General features: G+C 61.5%; 1 protein-coding gene across 3 annotated transcripts in view; it reads right to left on the bottom strand.

The window, feature by feature from the left end:
- Positions 1–2,845: 2,845 nt before the first annotated feature.
- The window catches only part of PDZD4 (PDZ domain containing 4), a 32,313-nt gene continuing 18,873 nt past the window's right edge, over positions 2,846–16,285 (bottom strand). Inside the window, exons 2-8 of one of the 3 annotated variants that reach the window (XM_019437751.2) lie at positions 9,199–9,452; positions 8,168–8,258; positions 7,557–7,655; positions 6,506–6,568; positions 5,934–6,035; positions 5,577–5,687; positions 2,846–5,421 (exon numbers count right to left, since the gene is read on the bottom strand). In XM_019437751.2, the coding sequence (XP_019293296.2) occupies positions 3,901–5,421; positions 5,577–5,687; positions 5,934–6,035; positions 6,506–6,568; positions 7,557–7,655; positions 8,168–8,258; positions 9,199–9,452 (2,241 nt within the window). In that variant the 3' untranslated portion in view covers positions 2,846–3,900. The remainder of the gene's footprint in view (positions 5,422–5,576; positions 5,688–5,933; positions 6,036–6,505; positions 6,569–7,556; positions 7,656–8,167; positions 8,259–9,198; positions 9,453–16,285) is intronic. The other 2 variants (XM_019437753.2, XM_019437754.2) reach the window with 2 other exon arrangements.

The raw sequence follows: 16,285 nt of genomic DNA, 5'->3' as shown, positions 1-16,285 counted from the left end.
TTCAGGACGTGGGCTCCCGACTTGCGTTGTCGTGCCTTCTGCACATGCGCAGAGCTGGGCCACCGGTCCCCTTAGCCACCTGGATGGCGCAGGCACTGGCTGGGGCCTCACTCTGCTGTCACAGGCTGTCCTTCCTTGGCCCCAGTTAGGCCTTCCCTGCCCGGTGCCCACGGTGTCTGCCTTCTGCCTCTCCCAGCTACCCGCATAGGTTTGGGCAGGCCGTGGGGTTGCGCTTCTACCCAGCACCTGCTGTCTTCTGGCAGAGGGGACGGCCTCGTTCTCTCCCGCCCTCACCTGGCCGCTGCACGGCAGGGTCTCTGTGGCCCGCCTGGGAGAGGGCCCGGTGACCTGCCAGCAGAAGGGCAGCTGCCCAGAGAAAGTCAGGGGCCGTGGCCGGCTTCCCTGGAACGTGGCAGTCAGCAGCACGCGTAGGTACAGCGCCACCTGCGCAGAGCCCCGGGCTCGAGCCGTGCTCCTGAGCACGTACCTCCCGCGCTGTTGCCGTGGGGTGTCGTGAGCCCCCCTACTCGCTGGTGCGGCTAAGGCCGCTGCACCTGGTGGCGGGCGGTGGGGTGGTCCCTCCAGGTCCCGCACCCCACCTCCGTGTTGCCTCCCCCTGTGCTCTCACTTCATGGTGTCCGGCGGGACGCATAGAAGGCACAGGAAAGTGGAAGGAAAGGTGATGTGAGTCCTCACGTCTCTGAGGAGCCAATCTTGCCTCTTCCAGTTCGTCCTGCATCTCGTCTCAGTGCCCCGTCTCCCCTGAGCACCTAGTGCTCTGTGGCACTGGGAGGGCCCGGGTGTGTGGAGGGTGGCTTGTGACCTGGGACTGCCTGGGGACCTCCTTCGGGCTAGGGGACACCAGCCTCTCCCCGCTCCTTGACTCTCAGTCCTCGAAGTGGGTGGGGACAAAGTGACAGGAATGGAGGCTGTGGGGAAGGGCTGACTCCTTCCCAGAAACAGGGGTGCAGCAGGAGACTTGGGGCCGAGAGTCCCCCGAGGGTCAGGCGAGGCTAGGACTGCTGGCTGATGGGCTTCCCGAACTTCCGGGAAACCAGCGGTGGGGGGTTCGGGGGGCGCCCGCTGGCAGGGATTGCTGCTCCCCCCGCCTTGCCGAGGGGTGAAGGGGGAGGGGTTCTGCCAACAACCTGTGCCAGGCACGCAGGGCGAACAGTGGTCGCTTGTGGCTGCCCGGTGGCTCTTTGATTCTGCTCCACGGCAATAGGACCCAAAAGTGACGTCCGTTCCAGGGCAGCAATAGCTAAGGGTTGCTGGCCCTCCTGGTGCCACCTCTCCCAGGACCCCTGGTGCCAGCTTCCACATGGCAAGGGACTCCACACAGTTTATGGGCCTGTCCTGGCCCACATCCCAAGAACACTGGGCTTCTGGCACTCTCTCCTCCCAGACAAAAATGGGGTGCCTTTAGAGCCATCAAAGTGAGTCCCTCAGCAGCCAGAGAGGTTGGCCCGTCTCCAGTTGGCTTCCAGCCAGTTTTCCCGCAGCCGGGGCCAGGCTTTTGGGGCCCCATCCTCTATGGGGCCTGCTTGGGGCCCAGTTGGCCCCTCTGCAGAACAGATGTGCCTAGTGCTGGGCTCCAGAGGCCTAGGAGGGCTGAGAAAGCCTGTCCCCAGCCCCAACCCCTTCCTTTCCCATCTGCCCCTTTTCACCAACAAGCCCTTTCCTCCCTCCCCATGTGCTGGGGTTCCAGGCCTGCGGTGTGATGGCCTTCTCCCCCCCGCCCCCCCCCCCCCAGCTGTGGCCCGCCCTCAGGGCCCAGCCTTTCCCACAGAGCAGGTGGCTTCTGGAAACACTTACTGGGATTTCCCGCTCATACCCATCTCAGTCAATCAGGGGGATTAATGAGAGGCCTACACTGATGTTTCAATACAATTTTAATGCCTCCTTGTGCACTTCGGCTGCTGGCAGCGTCCTGCGTGTGCTTGGGAGACAGCTCCTTCACTGCTGTGCTGCCCACCCCAGGGGGCACTGCACACAAGACGAGCTGGGGCCCCTGGAGTTGCGGTCTTTGGGGCCCTGGTCCCCCACCCAGCACTTAGCACATGCCCAGTTGCTGCACTGAACGGAACCTCGAACATCTGGCTGCCCCTCTGGGAGTTCCCAACATGGAAGGGGCCTCTGACCACCCAGATGTTCACCCATGTGGCCAAAAGACCTTTACTCAGCAAGCTCCGTACTAGGCCCCGTGGGGGTCCCCAAATAAGGAGAGGAGTTTGTGCCTTCTAGAACTTCCCAGCTCTGGGACGCCTGGGGGGCTCGGTTGGTGAAGCATCCGACTCTTGGTTTTGGCTTAGGTCTTGATCTCACAGTTTGTAAGTTCGAACCCTGCATCGGGTTCTGTGCTGATGGTGTGGAGCCTTGGGATTCCCTCTCTCTGCCCTTTCCCCACTTGCGTGCGCTCTCTCTCTCAAAATAAATATACTTCAAAAAGAGCTTCCCAGCTCCTTCCCTCTTCTAGAGTGCTTCCTGAGCTGGGGTGGGGGGAGGGTGGAGCCCACTTCTCAAGGGTTCCGCTAGACCACCTAGTGCCGGCCTCACCCACATGCCGGAGGCAGGCCTGCCACCGGCGCTAAGCCAGTCCTCTGCCATCCTTCCTGCATCTGGGCACCATCCCTGTGACCACGTCACACTTCTGAAATAATTCAGGTGACTGTTGTGTGTGCTCCCAGAGTACACGACGGACTTAAGAAGACCTCGCCGTTCCTCAGTGACACCGAGAAGGCACAGAGCATAGCTTTCAATTGACCCATACCTTGCCCGTGCCCGCCCCCCAAAACCTTCTTCCCGTCTCCTGGCCCAACGAGAATGAACACAGAGAGACCAGGAGTCACCTCAAAAAGGCAGCTTACTTTATTCTCCCAATGCCAATGGGGGGGCAGGGGCAGGCAGCCTGTGTGCCTCCGGTCTGAGGCTCTCTGAGCCGGGATGGCCCCGAGGCCTGGGCCGGGTCCACACTTGGGGAGCGTCTTCTCCCCAGGCAACCCGGCTGGCCGGCCCGTCCCTCTTGGGTGCGGCAGCTCCCTAAGGTCAGCACGGGTCTTGTCACTGAGTTCTTCCACTGCTACTTCCGTCTTGGCTCTCCCTCGGTCATCGGGGAAGGACGTGGGCTCCGGAGTGGGCCTCGCAGGCCACATCGAAGGCTGCCCATCCCCACACCTCACGGCGGAGACCACCAAGAAAGCTGCTTCCCCTTCTCCCCTTCTTTTTCCCCCGACCCTTCCCTCCCCCTGCCCCAGCCCTCCCTCTCTTCCTTCCCCCCCCCCCCACCTCCTTCCCAGCCATCACTGGGGGTCCGCTTTGTCAGGCCGCCTGAAGGAGCCGCCATCCCCCAGGGCAAGTCCACAAAACAGAAAAACAACAACCGGCAAGCACAGAAAGGGAGAAAAACCACAAAACTCAGGGGTGCCTTTGTCTACAAATAACCAAGTCTCCCGGCAGGGGGCGAGGCCGTGCTCAGCTTCACAGCCAGGCATTCTCTTGTGCTTAGGACAGTCCTCTTCGTCTCTCCTTTTCAGTCCTTTCCCGTCCCCAAGTACCCAGGCCGAGAGCTCCGGAGAGGGGACTGCGTGTGCGTGTGCCTGCGCTCGCGTTAGGCACACGTGGCCGGCACACAGCGGAAAGGGTGTCCCCCGTGCCAGCTGGCGACGTAGCCGCTGTGCTTGGAGCAGGAAGTAGCCGGTGGAGAGAGGCGTCCCTCCTCCTCAGGGGCTTCTCTCTGGCAACAAGGTCCTGTGCACACACACAAAGACAGGTGCACACACGCCGTGCGTACACACAGACACACACTAGATTCTAAGGGAGAGCAGGGGACAGGGTCTTGGGAGGCTCCCTGGACCTGGGGGGGGAGGGGGGCAGAAGGCCTGCCCCGGAGCACAGCGGGGCTCAGACAGTGGTGACGGAGAGCAGAGGGTTGTAGACCCGCTTGCCGTCGGCGGAGCGAGTGCCGTGGGCCAGCATCTCCTGGATGGTGATCCAGTTGTCCAGGATCTTCTTGTTCCGCTTCTTCATGGTTTTGCGGTGGCTCAAGGCAATGATGTTGAGCTCGGCCTTGCTGTCGCCGTTCTGCTGCTCCCGCAGGCACTCCAGCCGGCTCTGCATCATGAACTCGCGCCGCTTCCGCTGCTCCCGGGCCCGGATCAGGTGCTGCTTCCGCTCCTCCTTGCTCCAGTAGCGGCCCATCTTCATCTCGCTCACCGCATCGTCGTCGGTGGTCATGCCGCTGCGCTCCTCCCGGATCTTCAGGGCCCGGGCTTTGAGGAGGCGATCGCGCACCGGCCGCTTGGCCACATAGCGGGTCCCATCGCTGCGCACCTTGACCTTCCACTCCATGCGGGGGGCTTCGGTGGCCGCCGCTGCCCCGCCCACCCGGGGGCCGCCGGCCAGAGTGAGGGGCCCGTGGCCCAGCTCTTCCAGGCCGCGCGGCGGGGCCAGCTGCACACAGCTGTGGTAGTGCTCGCTCTCTTGGCCCTGGCCGCGGTGGCGCCGCGAGAGGTAAGGGCTGCCTTCAGGGCCCACGCGCTCCAGGGTCACGCCCGGCTTGGGGCTCCGGCGGACTCGCTCCTCCGAGTGCGGTCTCCGGCCCAGCTCGGGATCCCGGGAGAGAGATCGGAACTTGGCGGGGCTCCCCTGCGGGGGGGCTGCCTTGGGGTGGGTGGGGCCGGCGGGGCCGGGAGGGGTCCGGTTCAAGTTGGAGTTGCCGGCGGCGGCCCGCCGCAGGGGGCTCTCCGGCAGGGGCTCTGCGAGCAGCGGGGTGCTGCGGCAGCTCTCCCCGGTGTTGTAGGCGCTGGTGCTGTCCTTGTCCGACTTCTCTGGCAGCTCGGAGATGTCCGACAGCTCGTGCTTCTTGGGCTCGCCGGCCCCCAGGTCGTAGAGACCCTCCTCCTCCAGCAGCCAGGCCTTCATGCAGCGCTCGCGCAGCTGCTGCATCTTCTGCGCCCGCAGGATGTTGCGGCACTTGAACTCCAGGTGTCGCAGCTCCTCCTCCAGCATGGCCATCTCGTGGCCCAGGCTCTCGTTGCGGTTCACATCCAGGGCGCTGTTGCCGCCGCCGGACGCCCTGGGGAAGAGGAGGCCCAGCTGGTTGCCGTTCTCCAGGTGGCCCTTGATCTCCAGCAGCTCGCGGTAGCGCTCGTACTCCTCCTCCGTGAGGCCCGGGAGGTCGCCCCCGCCCAGCGCCGCCCCCTCGGCCAGCAGGGAGTCCATGCTGAAGTGCAGGTCGCGGCTCTTGCGCAGGGCCCCGGGGGTGTCGGCGGCGCTGGCGGGCTCGTCGCCCAGCAGGTCGTGCTCGGAGCTCTCCTCGGTGCGGGTGCTCTCGTCGGTGCGGCCCACCCCACTGTCCAGCTCCTGGCTGTTGCTCAGGCCCGTGCCCACATCGGGGACCCCTTTCTCCTCTTCGTTGCCAAGCTGGGGCAGAGAGACGAGCCCCACTCAGCGTGCGGCCCGTGGAGGCCGGAGGGTCGGAGGGTCGGAAGGGCCTTTGGGTCCAGCCCTCCCCCCCCCCCCCCCCCCCGGCCTCCCATCTGCCCTCCCCGCGACCCGCCTCTGGCCTCCTTCCTCACCTGCTGGGCAGGGGGGGGTTTCAACTTCCGTGCGCGCAGCTCCCCCTCATGCTCAGAGCCAAAGTCATCCAGAAAGTCATCCCGGTCACTGTCCTTCCACCGCTTTGCCAGCTGCAGAGACAGGCCCGTGCTGTCCCCTCTGCTTTAAGGACCTCCCCAGACACCGCCCCCCGCAGCGGCCTCTAGGCCTCACACCCAGCCATCCGAGGCCGGAAGGGCAGACGCGCCCCAAAGACACTACCCACCCTCCAGCGGGGCCGGGCCGCTGGCATATCTTTGCCCTTGTCACAGATCAGCAGCTTCCAAGGCAGAAGCCCGATGCCAGGGGTCCCACAGTATCCCACCGGGCACACACACCTGGCTCTCAGGCCGGGCCACCAGCAGCGAGATGTTGGTGTTCTCCTCCTGGCTCAGAATGGCCACCGCCTCTTCCCGGTTCTGGACGTCCACGCCATTTATCTGTGACAAGCCAAGGGACCGTCAACAAGAATGCCAGGGCTGGCTGTGGCACGGGCCCCGGCCGAACTGCTCGGATGCCCTCACAGGGAGCTCCAGGCAGAGCACCGTGAGCCAGGAAAGGCTCTGGAGCTCCGACAGGATGGAAACTGGCTGCAAGGTGCTCAGGACCAGGACAGCCCGGCCCGTGCAAGAGCACTTGTGCCCCGAGGACAATGTGGCGTGGGGGGGGGGGGGTGCTCATGCCTGCAGGATGGACGGAGAGGCTGACTAGGTGCCAGAGTGGCACAGGCCCTCCTCGATGCCAGCAGATCCCATGAGCACACGGGAGCCACCAGGGGCAGCAGTACAGGAGAGGGAGGAGACCCAGCCCTGGTTTCAGGCACAGCCGGAGAGAGCTGGGGCTGGCCGAGGACCGGTAGCTGGGCGGCCAGGGCAGCGAGGCCTCGGTCAGGCCTGCCGGCCCTGCTCACCTGGACGATCCGGTCGCCCTCGCGGATCCGGCCGTCTTTGGCTGCGATGCTGTTGGGATTCACCTGCAAGGCAGATGCATCACGGTGGCCCGGCACGCTTCGCTAAGGTTCCCTTTGTAGCAAGGGGCAGCCTCACCTCGGGGACCCCCAAACCCCCAAAGCACACTGAAGCCTCCTCCTTGCTTGCTCCGTCTGCAGCTCAGACCAGAAGCTTCCAAGCTCCAGGAGGCAGGAACAAAACTGGGTCTTGGGCTAGTCACCGCTCCCCAGCACGAGCCGCGAACTTGCCAGCCGAGAGCTTCCCAGCCCCTGGCCACCACCCCCAGGCCCAGGCCCATGCCCCCAGCTGGCACTCGTATACTCTTTTTGCATGGAAACCTGTCACTGGCTGGGTAAATGGCGGCAGCCGGACACTTTCCCTTGCATACACCCACACCAAAATATCAGCCCTGGGGCTTGGTGGACAGTCAGACAGTCATACGGAGGCTGACTTGATCAGAGCGCTACCAGCACGTGGGGGGCAGCTGGGGAGCCATCCACCCTCCTGCGGACACACAGACATCTGCCACGGGCCGCTGGGGAAGAAGGATCCCGTGAGTACCGGGAGAGGCTGGCTGCAGGGCGTGGGAGGGGAACAAAGCCTGGCTGGGACTTCGGCCTCACTCACTGTCCCCATCACTGTCCCCATCCCCTCCTGGGGAGGGCTGCCGGGATGAACACACACACACACACACACACACACACACACACACACACACGGAAGCCATCAGCTGCCCTATGTGATGCTAAGTAGGCCCCATCCCCAGCGGTCGGCTCTTTATGTGCAGCCTCAGTGCCCTGGGCGGCACGGACAGGCCACAGGGGTAGGTGCGGGGACTCTCCGCGTACCAGACCCTGCGTCAGCACCCGCCACCACGGTGCCTCCCCCCGCTGCTGGTGCCGTGCAGGTGGACACCGTCAGAGTCTGGCCCTGATGTCCTAGCACACAGGGAGGAGGCGTGGGGCTCCACCGCCTCCTAGAACACTCTACTCCTGCGCCCCGCCTTCGTACCTCTCCAACATAGATGCCCAGGTCCTCCTCATCGTCCGTGCGGTAGCAAACCATCAGGCCTAGCTTGTCTCGGTGGCTGGTCTTATACAGCTCCACCTCCTGCCACGCGGGGAATGGGGGGCGCGGAGGAAGGAAGCCCCCAGAACGTGTGAGCGCGGAGGCGTGCTGCAGGGCCGGCAGCCGCAGCCCCGCCCCGCAGCCCAGCCCCACCCCCAGCAGCGGCACATCACCTGAGCCAAGCTTCCAGCCTCCGACTCAGAGGGTCTCTCTTGCCATCCCCAGGGCGCGAGTGTGCCACGGCCCACCCTACCGGGAAATGCCCGAGACACACACAAGACACACGGGACGCACGGGACACGGACATGCGTGGGACACACACTCGCTGACACGGACTGGCTGAGGGACCTCTCCCGTACCCTCCCCGACTCAGTCCAACCTGACCCAACCTGGCCCGTGAGCCTGAGTAACCAGTCGCGCGTGGGCAAGGGCCACAAGGCTCAGCCGCCTGCAGACAACAGGAGCCAGGCCTGAGCCGGGCTACAGACAGCCATCCCGGGGCTGGCCCCTGGAGCCGGCTGTGGGCCCCGCCCCGGCCTGGCCGCCTGGCTCACCTCATACTCCAGCTCGTCCATACGGTCTGCCTCCTGTGGGCCGCCCTCCATGAACTCCGCTGGGTCATAATACTCATGGCTGATGGGGGGGCTGCCCAGGAGAAGGGGGGTCAGGCCAACCGTCTGGTCTTCTCGTGCCCTAGCCTCAGCCCCCAGGCTGGCCGGTCCCAGCGCGCTCAGCACGGAGCCCCTGCTTCTGAGCTACATGCATCCATGCAAAGGCCGGGAATGCTTCTTGGACAGGAGTGTGCAGGGGACTGCACTGAGGACACAGGCATGCCTACCTCTCCCCCCCCCCCCCCCGCCCCACCCTGTCGCCCAGCCCCCGCCGGCCGACAGGGTACCAACTTCTCCAAACTACAGGTGTCCCTCCCACCTGGCACTGGCCCCGCTCATGCAACGCCCCCAGGAGTTATCCAGGCCCCAGAGGACTGCTGGGGAGGGCAGGAGGGCCCGCTCTACCTCCAGGGGCAGCCCTCCTGGCCCCAAGGCTAAGTGTGGCTGCTGGCGGCCAGGGGCCTCGCTCTCGGTAGAGGAGGGGATCCCGGGACTACCTCCCTGCAGCCCGGGTTTAGATTAGCGGAGTGAGCCACGGGCCTGGACGAGAGGCCCTTCTTCTGAGCGGGCCAGAAAGAAGCCGAAGAGATGGATGGGACAGACCAGGATGGTGGAAGATTCAGAGAGGGAGGCTTGAGAGGCAGAAGACAATGGACGGCAGAGGGGGACAGAGGAGGAAGAAGGAAGGGCCGAGGCAGCAAAGTCCCCTGGCCCTGCGGTAGCTACCACAGGGAACCTGTATGTCAGCCTCCCCTGGTCCCTTCACCGGCTGCTGTCCAGCCTGAGGCTAGAAGCCTAGAAATTTCTGAGCCCGTGGATGCCACGGTCAGCTCTGGAGGCCAAGGAGCCTGCTTCCCGCCTGAGGACAGGCCAGTCGGGGTCTCCCTGCCGTGCCCAGAGCTGCGGCAAGGCAGCGTCTGGGTGGCGTGCCCTCTCTGGAGGCAGGGCCCGGGGCCCTCCTGAGGGCGACTCACAGCTCAGACAGGACGTACGGCTCCAGGATGACCATGGGCGGGGTGGGCGGGCGCAGCTTGCCCAGCGCCATGATATGCTCAAAGGTGATGTCGGTCTGAGTGCCACTGTCCACCAGCTGCAGGTCATGGCACGAGCTGTCCCCCCGGAGGCGGGGGCTGCGTCTCAGCACCTGGATCACTAGGGGCTCCTTGGAGGAGCGCAGGGCCTCCAGGGTTTGCTCCTGAGACAGCTTGGAGAGCTCCTTCCCGTTCACCTGCGGCAGAGACACGCCCCCGTGAGCACGCGGCGAGCCCCGCCCCGCTCTCCGCCACCTGCCACCGGTGGCGGGTGGGCTCTCCACCCTCATTCCCAAGCGAGCCCCCTTCGCCCTGCCCTACACGGTGCCGTCCGGGGCTCGGGGAGCCCCGGCGACCGTGCACTGGGTCTGGGGGCTCTGCCCTCGCCCTGGAACACGCCCTGGCCCTCCTCCAGCAGAAGCCACCCACTCCTCCGTCCTCCTCACTCCTTCGGGCAGTACTGAGGCCAGAGCTGGTGTCTAGAAGCTCATCTGACAGCAAGGCTGGAGGAAGACCTTGATTCCTCTCCCAACGGAAGTCAGTCAATAAATGGGCTCAGGCCGGAGGGCTGGAAAGAGCACGCAGACACGAAGGGCAGGATCTCTGTCGTCAAGGCAATGACAGACTTGCTGAAGAGAGAAGGTGACACACAGAGCCTCCCTCCTGACACTGCAAGGCAACCTAAGGGAGGTGCCAAGGAAGTGACCCTTACAAGACCATCACCATTTTTCTGGTGCCTTGATGTGCGTCTCCCCCGGAATCCTGACCCCAACCACCATTTTGCAGATGAGGAAACTGAGGGAGCAGAAGGGAGGGAGTGAGTCAAGGTTATGAACCAGACGGGGCTGTAGTGGTCAGAGTTGGGGGCGGTGTTCAAGGAGGCTGGGCTGCTGCAGCCTCCCAGGAAGAGACCCCCAGTGGTGGGTGGTGGGTGGTGGGCGGAGGGCGGAGTGCTCTCTGGGCCCCGCTGGGCGGAGCAAGGTGTGCCCTCAAGGCAACCGGGGGCAAAGGGCCGGCCCCAGCCTGGCCTCTTGTTTCTGCTCATTTCTGCAGCAGCCTGGGTGCGCTGGGCCCTGGGATGGCCAAGGTGGGGTTGCGAACCCGGCACCACGCGCTGTGACCTCCATGTGCTCCTTGGCGCGGAGGCAAGTAGACTGAGGCCCCAACAGACACGGACAGAGTTCAGGACACGTGCCACGAGGCCAGTGAGGGGCGGAGGGTGAGGATCGGGAAGCAGTTCCAGAAGGAGGGGAAATGGCAGCGGCAGCTCACGGAAGGGAGCACACGCACTAGTGGGGGTACTGCAAACGGCCACACCCAGCGGGTCGCCACTGAAGCAGACCTTTGCTACCAAGGAAGCACAGGGCCTGCCACACCCCATCTAGGAAGGGGGTAGGGAAGGCTCCCCGAGCAGGGGCACCCGGCCCGCATCAGGAGAAAGGAGAGGGGAGGCTGGTTTGCAAGGGGAAGTGAAGGCAGCACGGAGAGTGCAGGGCCCACGGACCCAGCACCCGTGCAAGGACAGAGGTTCAGCAAGAAGAGGGGGGAGGGGCCGCACTTGGGCACAGGTCCCAGTCTCCGAATTCCCACAGTGCCACCTCTGTCCCTGGGTGTCTCAGGGGGATGGGGTTCTTCACACAGATGCCCAACCCAACTGCAAAATCGTGTCTTCTGGCTGCCGCGTAACAGATCGAGCCCTGGCTGTCATTCCAAGAAGGCCGTCTTAGGAAGCACAGGGAGTCCTAGGGCCCCCTGGCCAACCAGTGGCTCCTCTGAGCCATGGAGCCCAAATAATTACCTATCTGCTGCTTGATTATGTCCTTGTAGATAATAATCTCAGTATTTAGATCTCCCTCTCCCCAAACTCTCCATAGTCAGAAAAGATTTTTTTAATCAGTCGGGTCTAATCATCAAAGAAACAAAGGTTCATTGCAGAGCATTCGAAAAACACAGAAAATCATAAAGAAGAAAACAAAAACCAGCCAAGAAGGTATTGGTTTGCAACTAATGGTAAGTGCGCGAATGTGGCAGGTACAGCCCTAGAGGCTGCAGGGTCAAGGCAGGGCGGCTGAGCGCGCAGGGGAGAGGCCCGCTGCAGGTGTGCATTGGAAAGGCGAGGAAAGGGCCGTCTGGGAAAGCCTGTAGACACAGGGATGGCAGGAACGGCCCTGGAGCCCTTAGCAGAACTGACTGTGAAGCTGCCGGGAAATTTGCAAGCCCCTTGTTAAACACAGCCCTTATCGCCATTTTGATGGACTAATCTTACAACGGAATGAATTATATTACAAGCAGAGGCAGCCAGTACTCCAAGCTCACGACTGTCTAATGATCTTCCCTACCCTTTCCTGTTTGCACTCTCAGGGTTCCTAATGCGTCGCGTGTCTGGAAAGAGGACATCCTATATAATGGCGTGGGACCTGCATCTCTTTCCGTGTTCAGCGACATCACGCTGGTGGCCGTGACGGGAGTACTTGCACCACAGAAATTAGCAACCGCTCCAAAGTGGGGCTTTTTGTTTCGGACGCTTCCCAGCGCCCCAGCGCCCTTAAGTCAAGTGCTTCCCTAAAATGCAACAAGGCTGGGCTGTCCTCGGGATCTCCAAGGGGTAGGTGTCTCCCTGGAACTCCTGGCGCAGAGCCACAAGTGTGCAACAGGATGCTCAGGTGACACTGAGAAATGCAGGAATGTCTTTCTCCCTGGAATCTGTTGGTTTTCCGGCTGCAGCGTTGCTATGGAAACTGGGCCCAGACAGTGGGGAGGGGAATACGGGGTGGGCTGGGATGTCACGAGGAGGATGGGCGCCCGCAGAGATGGGTCATGAGTCATCAGAGTGACACCTGGGCAGCCCAGAAGCCTTCCCTTTGACCTGCGTGTTCCTTCAGCCTCCTCTCTTTCCCCTTCCTCACGCAGGGTGGGCCCCCCAAGCCAATGAAGGTAAGTGGGGCAGAGACAGCCGGTGACAAGTAAGAAATGACCCCTCCCACAGGGGGTGAGAGCCACTGGCGGGCTACGGAAGTGTGGGGGATGGGCAGAGTATCTCGGGGGCAGGCACACAGTGAGGACCCAGTGTTGTGTTAAGACCTCTTCTCGTCCTGCCTCGAGCCCTGCCCTCGCCCTGCCATCTCGAGTTAAAGTCGTGCACACCAGCCTCAACATTGTCCGAAACCAGGCCGGCTTGCCCTCAGATTCCCCTCCTCGGGTCACACACAAACGTGCACACACGCCAGAGACTGTCCCCACGGAGACACCCGGGACCCACTCCCGCTCCTCCCCTGCTGCCCACACTCCAAGCCCCCGACAGGCGATCCAAAATGGATCAAAGTCCTAAATGGACAAAGCAAAATCGCCTACCTTGGAGGCGAGAGACCAATGTCAATGATGTTGCAACAGAAAAGCGATTCTTAAGATTACAAAACAGACAAGCAAGAATGGAAAAGACACAAATTTGAACAAAGGACATAAGCACGGTGAAAAGAGAAGATCGGCTGTGAGAAGATCCTTACAAGCATAGAACCGATAAAGGACTATCCTATCTTCTGTAAGGAGATTTCCAACAAAACACAGAAGATTTCCAACAAAACAATAAGAAAATGCAAACAACTCAACAGGAAAACCAACACTCGCGGAAGAGGGAGCCCGAAGCAAGCCATAAGCATTTGGGAAGATGCCCCTTCTGGCCGCTGGGGTGTCAGCAGCATCGCGTCACGATGGCCAATGCGGGGAAACAGCCCAAGGATGTGCCGTGGGTAGGATCGATCAAAGAATCGGGCTCGCTCGTGCGTGTGGCGTATGGAAACACTTGTGCTCATTAAGGGTATCAGTAGGAGAAAACGGGCATCAGGATGACAAGCCCAAATCTGTCCACAAGGGAAGGAATAGAATGGGGTCAGGGATGGGTGTGCGCAGGCGGCTTCGGACCTGCCTTTTTAGGGGAGAGACGCTGAGGCCAACAGGCCAGAAGCGAGGTCGGACGGCTGTATGCTTTTCCGTCCTTGAGAAATATTTCAAAACGGTTGCGTGTGGAGGGGCAGCCGGGGGCAGGGAGGCCCGCTGGGCAGCTCACGATGCCATCGCCTACTTGGAGGGCGACACTGGGGGGCTTGGGGCCATGGAGCTTTCTGGGCTGGGTGGCCTGACGGCTGTTACTGCGAACAGCCACAAAGCAGGAATAGAGAGCGGCTCCGGTTTGCCGAAGGGCGACTGTGCCAGGCTGTGATCAGAGTGCTCGCACAAGCGCGTCGGGTGGGAAGCAGAGGAAGCGGGGGCCCAGCGCCGGGGCATCTCAGGCCACCGTGGAAGAAAGCCCGTCCTCTCTATACAAGCAGCGGCTGGGGGGGACGTGGGAGGTAGGTGCCCACGAGGGTGGCAGGGGTGAGGGCTGGGGGCATGTGAGTGTGGGTGGGTGGGAACGGGCATAGGGGTGTGGGTAGAGCGTGCGTGAGGGTGGCCTTTGTGGGCGGGGAGTGGGAGTGGGTGGCGCGTGTGGGTGGGCGCTAGTGCTCGGTGGTAGGGGGGCGGGTTTTGACCCTGTGTTGAATCCCCTTCTCCTTCCAGAGGGTCTCCTCCTCCCCTCCCTCCCCCCCCCCCCACGTCCCTGCTTAAGCTGGGTGAGCCTCCATCATTCGGTCTCCTCCGTCCCCTGCCTCGCACATCCTTCTTTCCTCCCCCCTGTTAGCCGCTCATCACTGCCTGGCCCCCTCCTGTCACCCACACCCAGGCAAGGACGGGTGCCAGGTGCATCCATCCCTGGCCGAAGAGTCACACTCGCTGGCAAGCAGACACATGCTGAGGGCGCCACGAAAGGCCCAACGAACACCCCGGGACAAAGAGGAGACCCAGCATGTGGACGTGGCCTGACAGGCCTGTGACTCGACTCCCCACGGGCAGGCGAGACGTCCTCATCCACAGCTCGGAGGGGAAGCCAGGCCCCGAGGGGCCCCACCCGAGCCTCCGAGGTGGCCCTCAGCTCTGCTTCTACGTCTGTCTCTCCCACCAGGCCAGGGAGCCTTCTATCCAGAGGGAATCCACAATTAGGATCACACTGGCGGTGTCACTTCCGATCCGGGGAGAGCGGTGCTTGCTGGCCACGCTCGTTGTCAGAAACTCTATTAGAAGATGCTGCTTTCATCAAGTACAAACCTCCCGCCTTTGGAACAATCCAGAAGAAATCCACTTCGTCTTGCAACACCCACACACGCCCGAAGCCCACCTCAACGGCCCCCCGACTGCCAATCCTGCTGGTGTCACGGTGCGCTCGCAAAGCCAGCGGATCGTCAAGCACTGCCCCTCCGGAGAGCGACTCGGTGCTCCCTGCTTGAGGACGCCGCACACACGGAGCCGGTCCCCGCTGCCGAGATGGGCCCAGGCGGGTTGGCCAGAGACCTGCCGCTCCAACCCAAGGCTGAGCTGGAAGTCACTCCACTTCCACGGTGGGGAGAGGGGATCGAAGCCTTGGAGGCACGCCCCGTTGCTCTAATGTGGCCCAGGCGGCCCTCACACTCTCCTGGCACGTGGCCCAGTTCCCGTTTACACACTGGGAGAGCACTCGCTGCCCTGGGTCCCCAGACACCAAAGCACCTGGCAAGCCCCGGCTCCACAGGTCCCAAGGGCAGTGGCCCCTCGCAGACCCCACGGCACTAAGGGGTCCCTCATCCTGGCTGACCCTGTCGCCCAGTCACACACTCTGTCTGAATCTCACCCGCTGTTAAAAGGGGAAACTTTCTGGAGAAATTTGTTAATAACTCTAAAGAATCTTGAAAATGTTCATCATTTCCCCTTTGATCCAATAAATCATCTCTAAGTAGTAGATCCTAAATGATAATAACAGCACGTGAATTACAAGGCTGTGCAGAGCAGCATAGTTTTTTGTGTTCCTGTAAAATATACCTAACATAACATTTACCATTTTTACCATTTAAAGGGTGCACTTCAGAGGTGCCTGGGCGGGGGGCAGTCAGTCGGTTAAGCATCCAACTCTTGACTTTGGCTGAGGTCATGATCTCACAGTTCCTGAGTGTGAGTCCCACATCGGGCTCTGAGCTGACAGTGTGGAGCCTGCTTGGGATTCTCTCTCTCCCTCTCTCTCTGTGCCCCTCTCCTGCTCTCTCTCTCTCTCTCTCTGTCTCTCAAAACTAAATAAACTAAAACAAGTTTTTAGGTATACGCTTCAGTGGCACTTAGCTCATTCACATTTTTCTGCAACCACAGCCTGTATCTCGTTCTGGCACATTTTCATCCCCCCGGAAGGTGACCCCCTGCCCCTTGTCTCCACGTTCACCCCAGCCCCTACCGCTCTCTTTTCTGTCCACACATAAATGCAACTGAACAATGTCCTTAGCACGGTTTATAGGTTCCCGCGAGGCTGCAGGAGGCATCGGCACTCCATTCTGTCTACGGCTGAATATTGCCTACTAGTCCCCCAAACGCAGGGACCACATTTCGCTGGCCCGTTCATCCGTCAGTAGACACTGGGTTGTCTCCACTTTGGGGCCACTGCAAACAGTGCTGCCGTGCACCCCTGTGTGCGACTTTTCGTCTGAGTCCCTGTTTTCGGATCTTTGGGGTGCATGCCTAGGAGTGCAACTGCCGGGCCCTGAGGTCATTCTATACTGAACTTATTGAGGTACCAAAATTCGTTTTAGTGGCAACGATCTTTGGTATGAAGTGTCGACCTCACTGAAGCATACGGCTGCCCTACCGCAGTCTGCCAACAGCAAGCCTGTTTCTCAAAAAAAGATATAAAATGACATGGGAACTCTGAGGCCTATCTTATAAAATATCTGTTTATGGACAAAGGCTGAGAAAGAATATATAAAAACACTGTGCGAGGGAAATCTGAGATTTTTTCCCCCTTTTCCCAAACTGTATAGAACATGCCTATACTGTTTTTGGGGAAAAAAATGCTTATAAACTTCAAAAAAAAAAAAAAAAAGAACGTGGCTGGAAAATTCTCACGACACAATATTAAGCAAAAAGATCTGCTTAAGGCAGTGTGACCCCAATTCTGGGAGCAAGGGTCTCAGTGAGTAGG

The sequence above is a fragment of the Panthera pardus genome, unplaced genomic scaffold, assembly GCF_024362965.1.
Source record: "Panthera pardus isolate Hobbes unplaced genomic scaffold, ASM2436296v1 HiC_scaffold_27, whole genome shotgun sequence".
Classification (NCBI taxonomy): domain Eukaryota; kingdom Metazoa; phylum Chordata; class Mammalia; order Carnivora; family Felidae; genus Panthera; species Panthera pardus.
The sequence above is the reverse complement of the archived record's forward strand: the minus strand, read 5'-3'. Positions and strand labels throughout refer to the sequence as shown.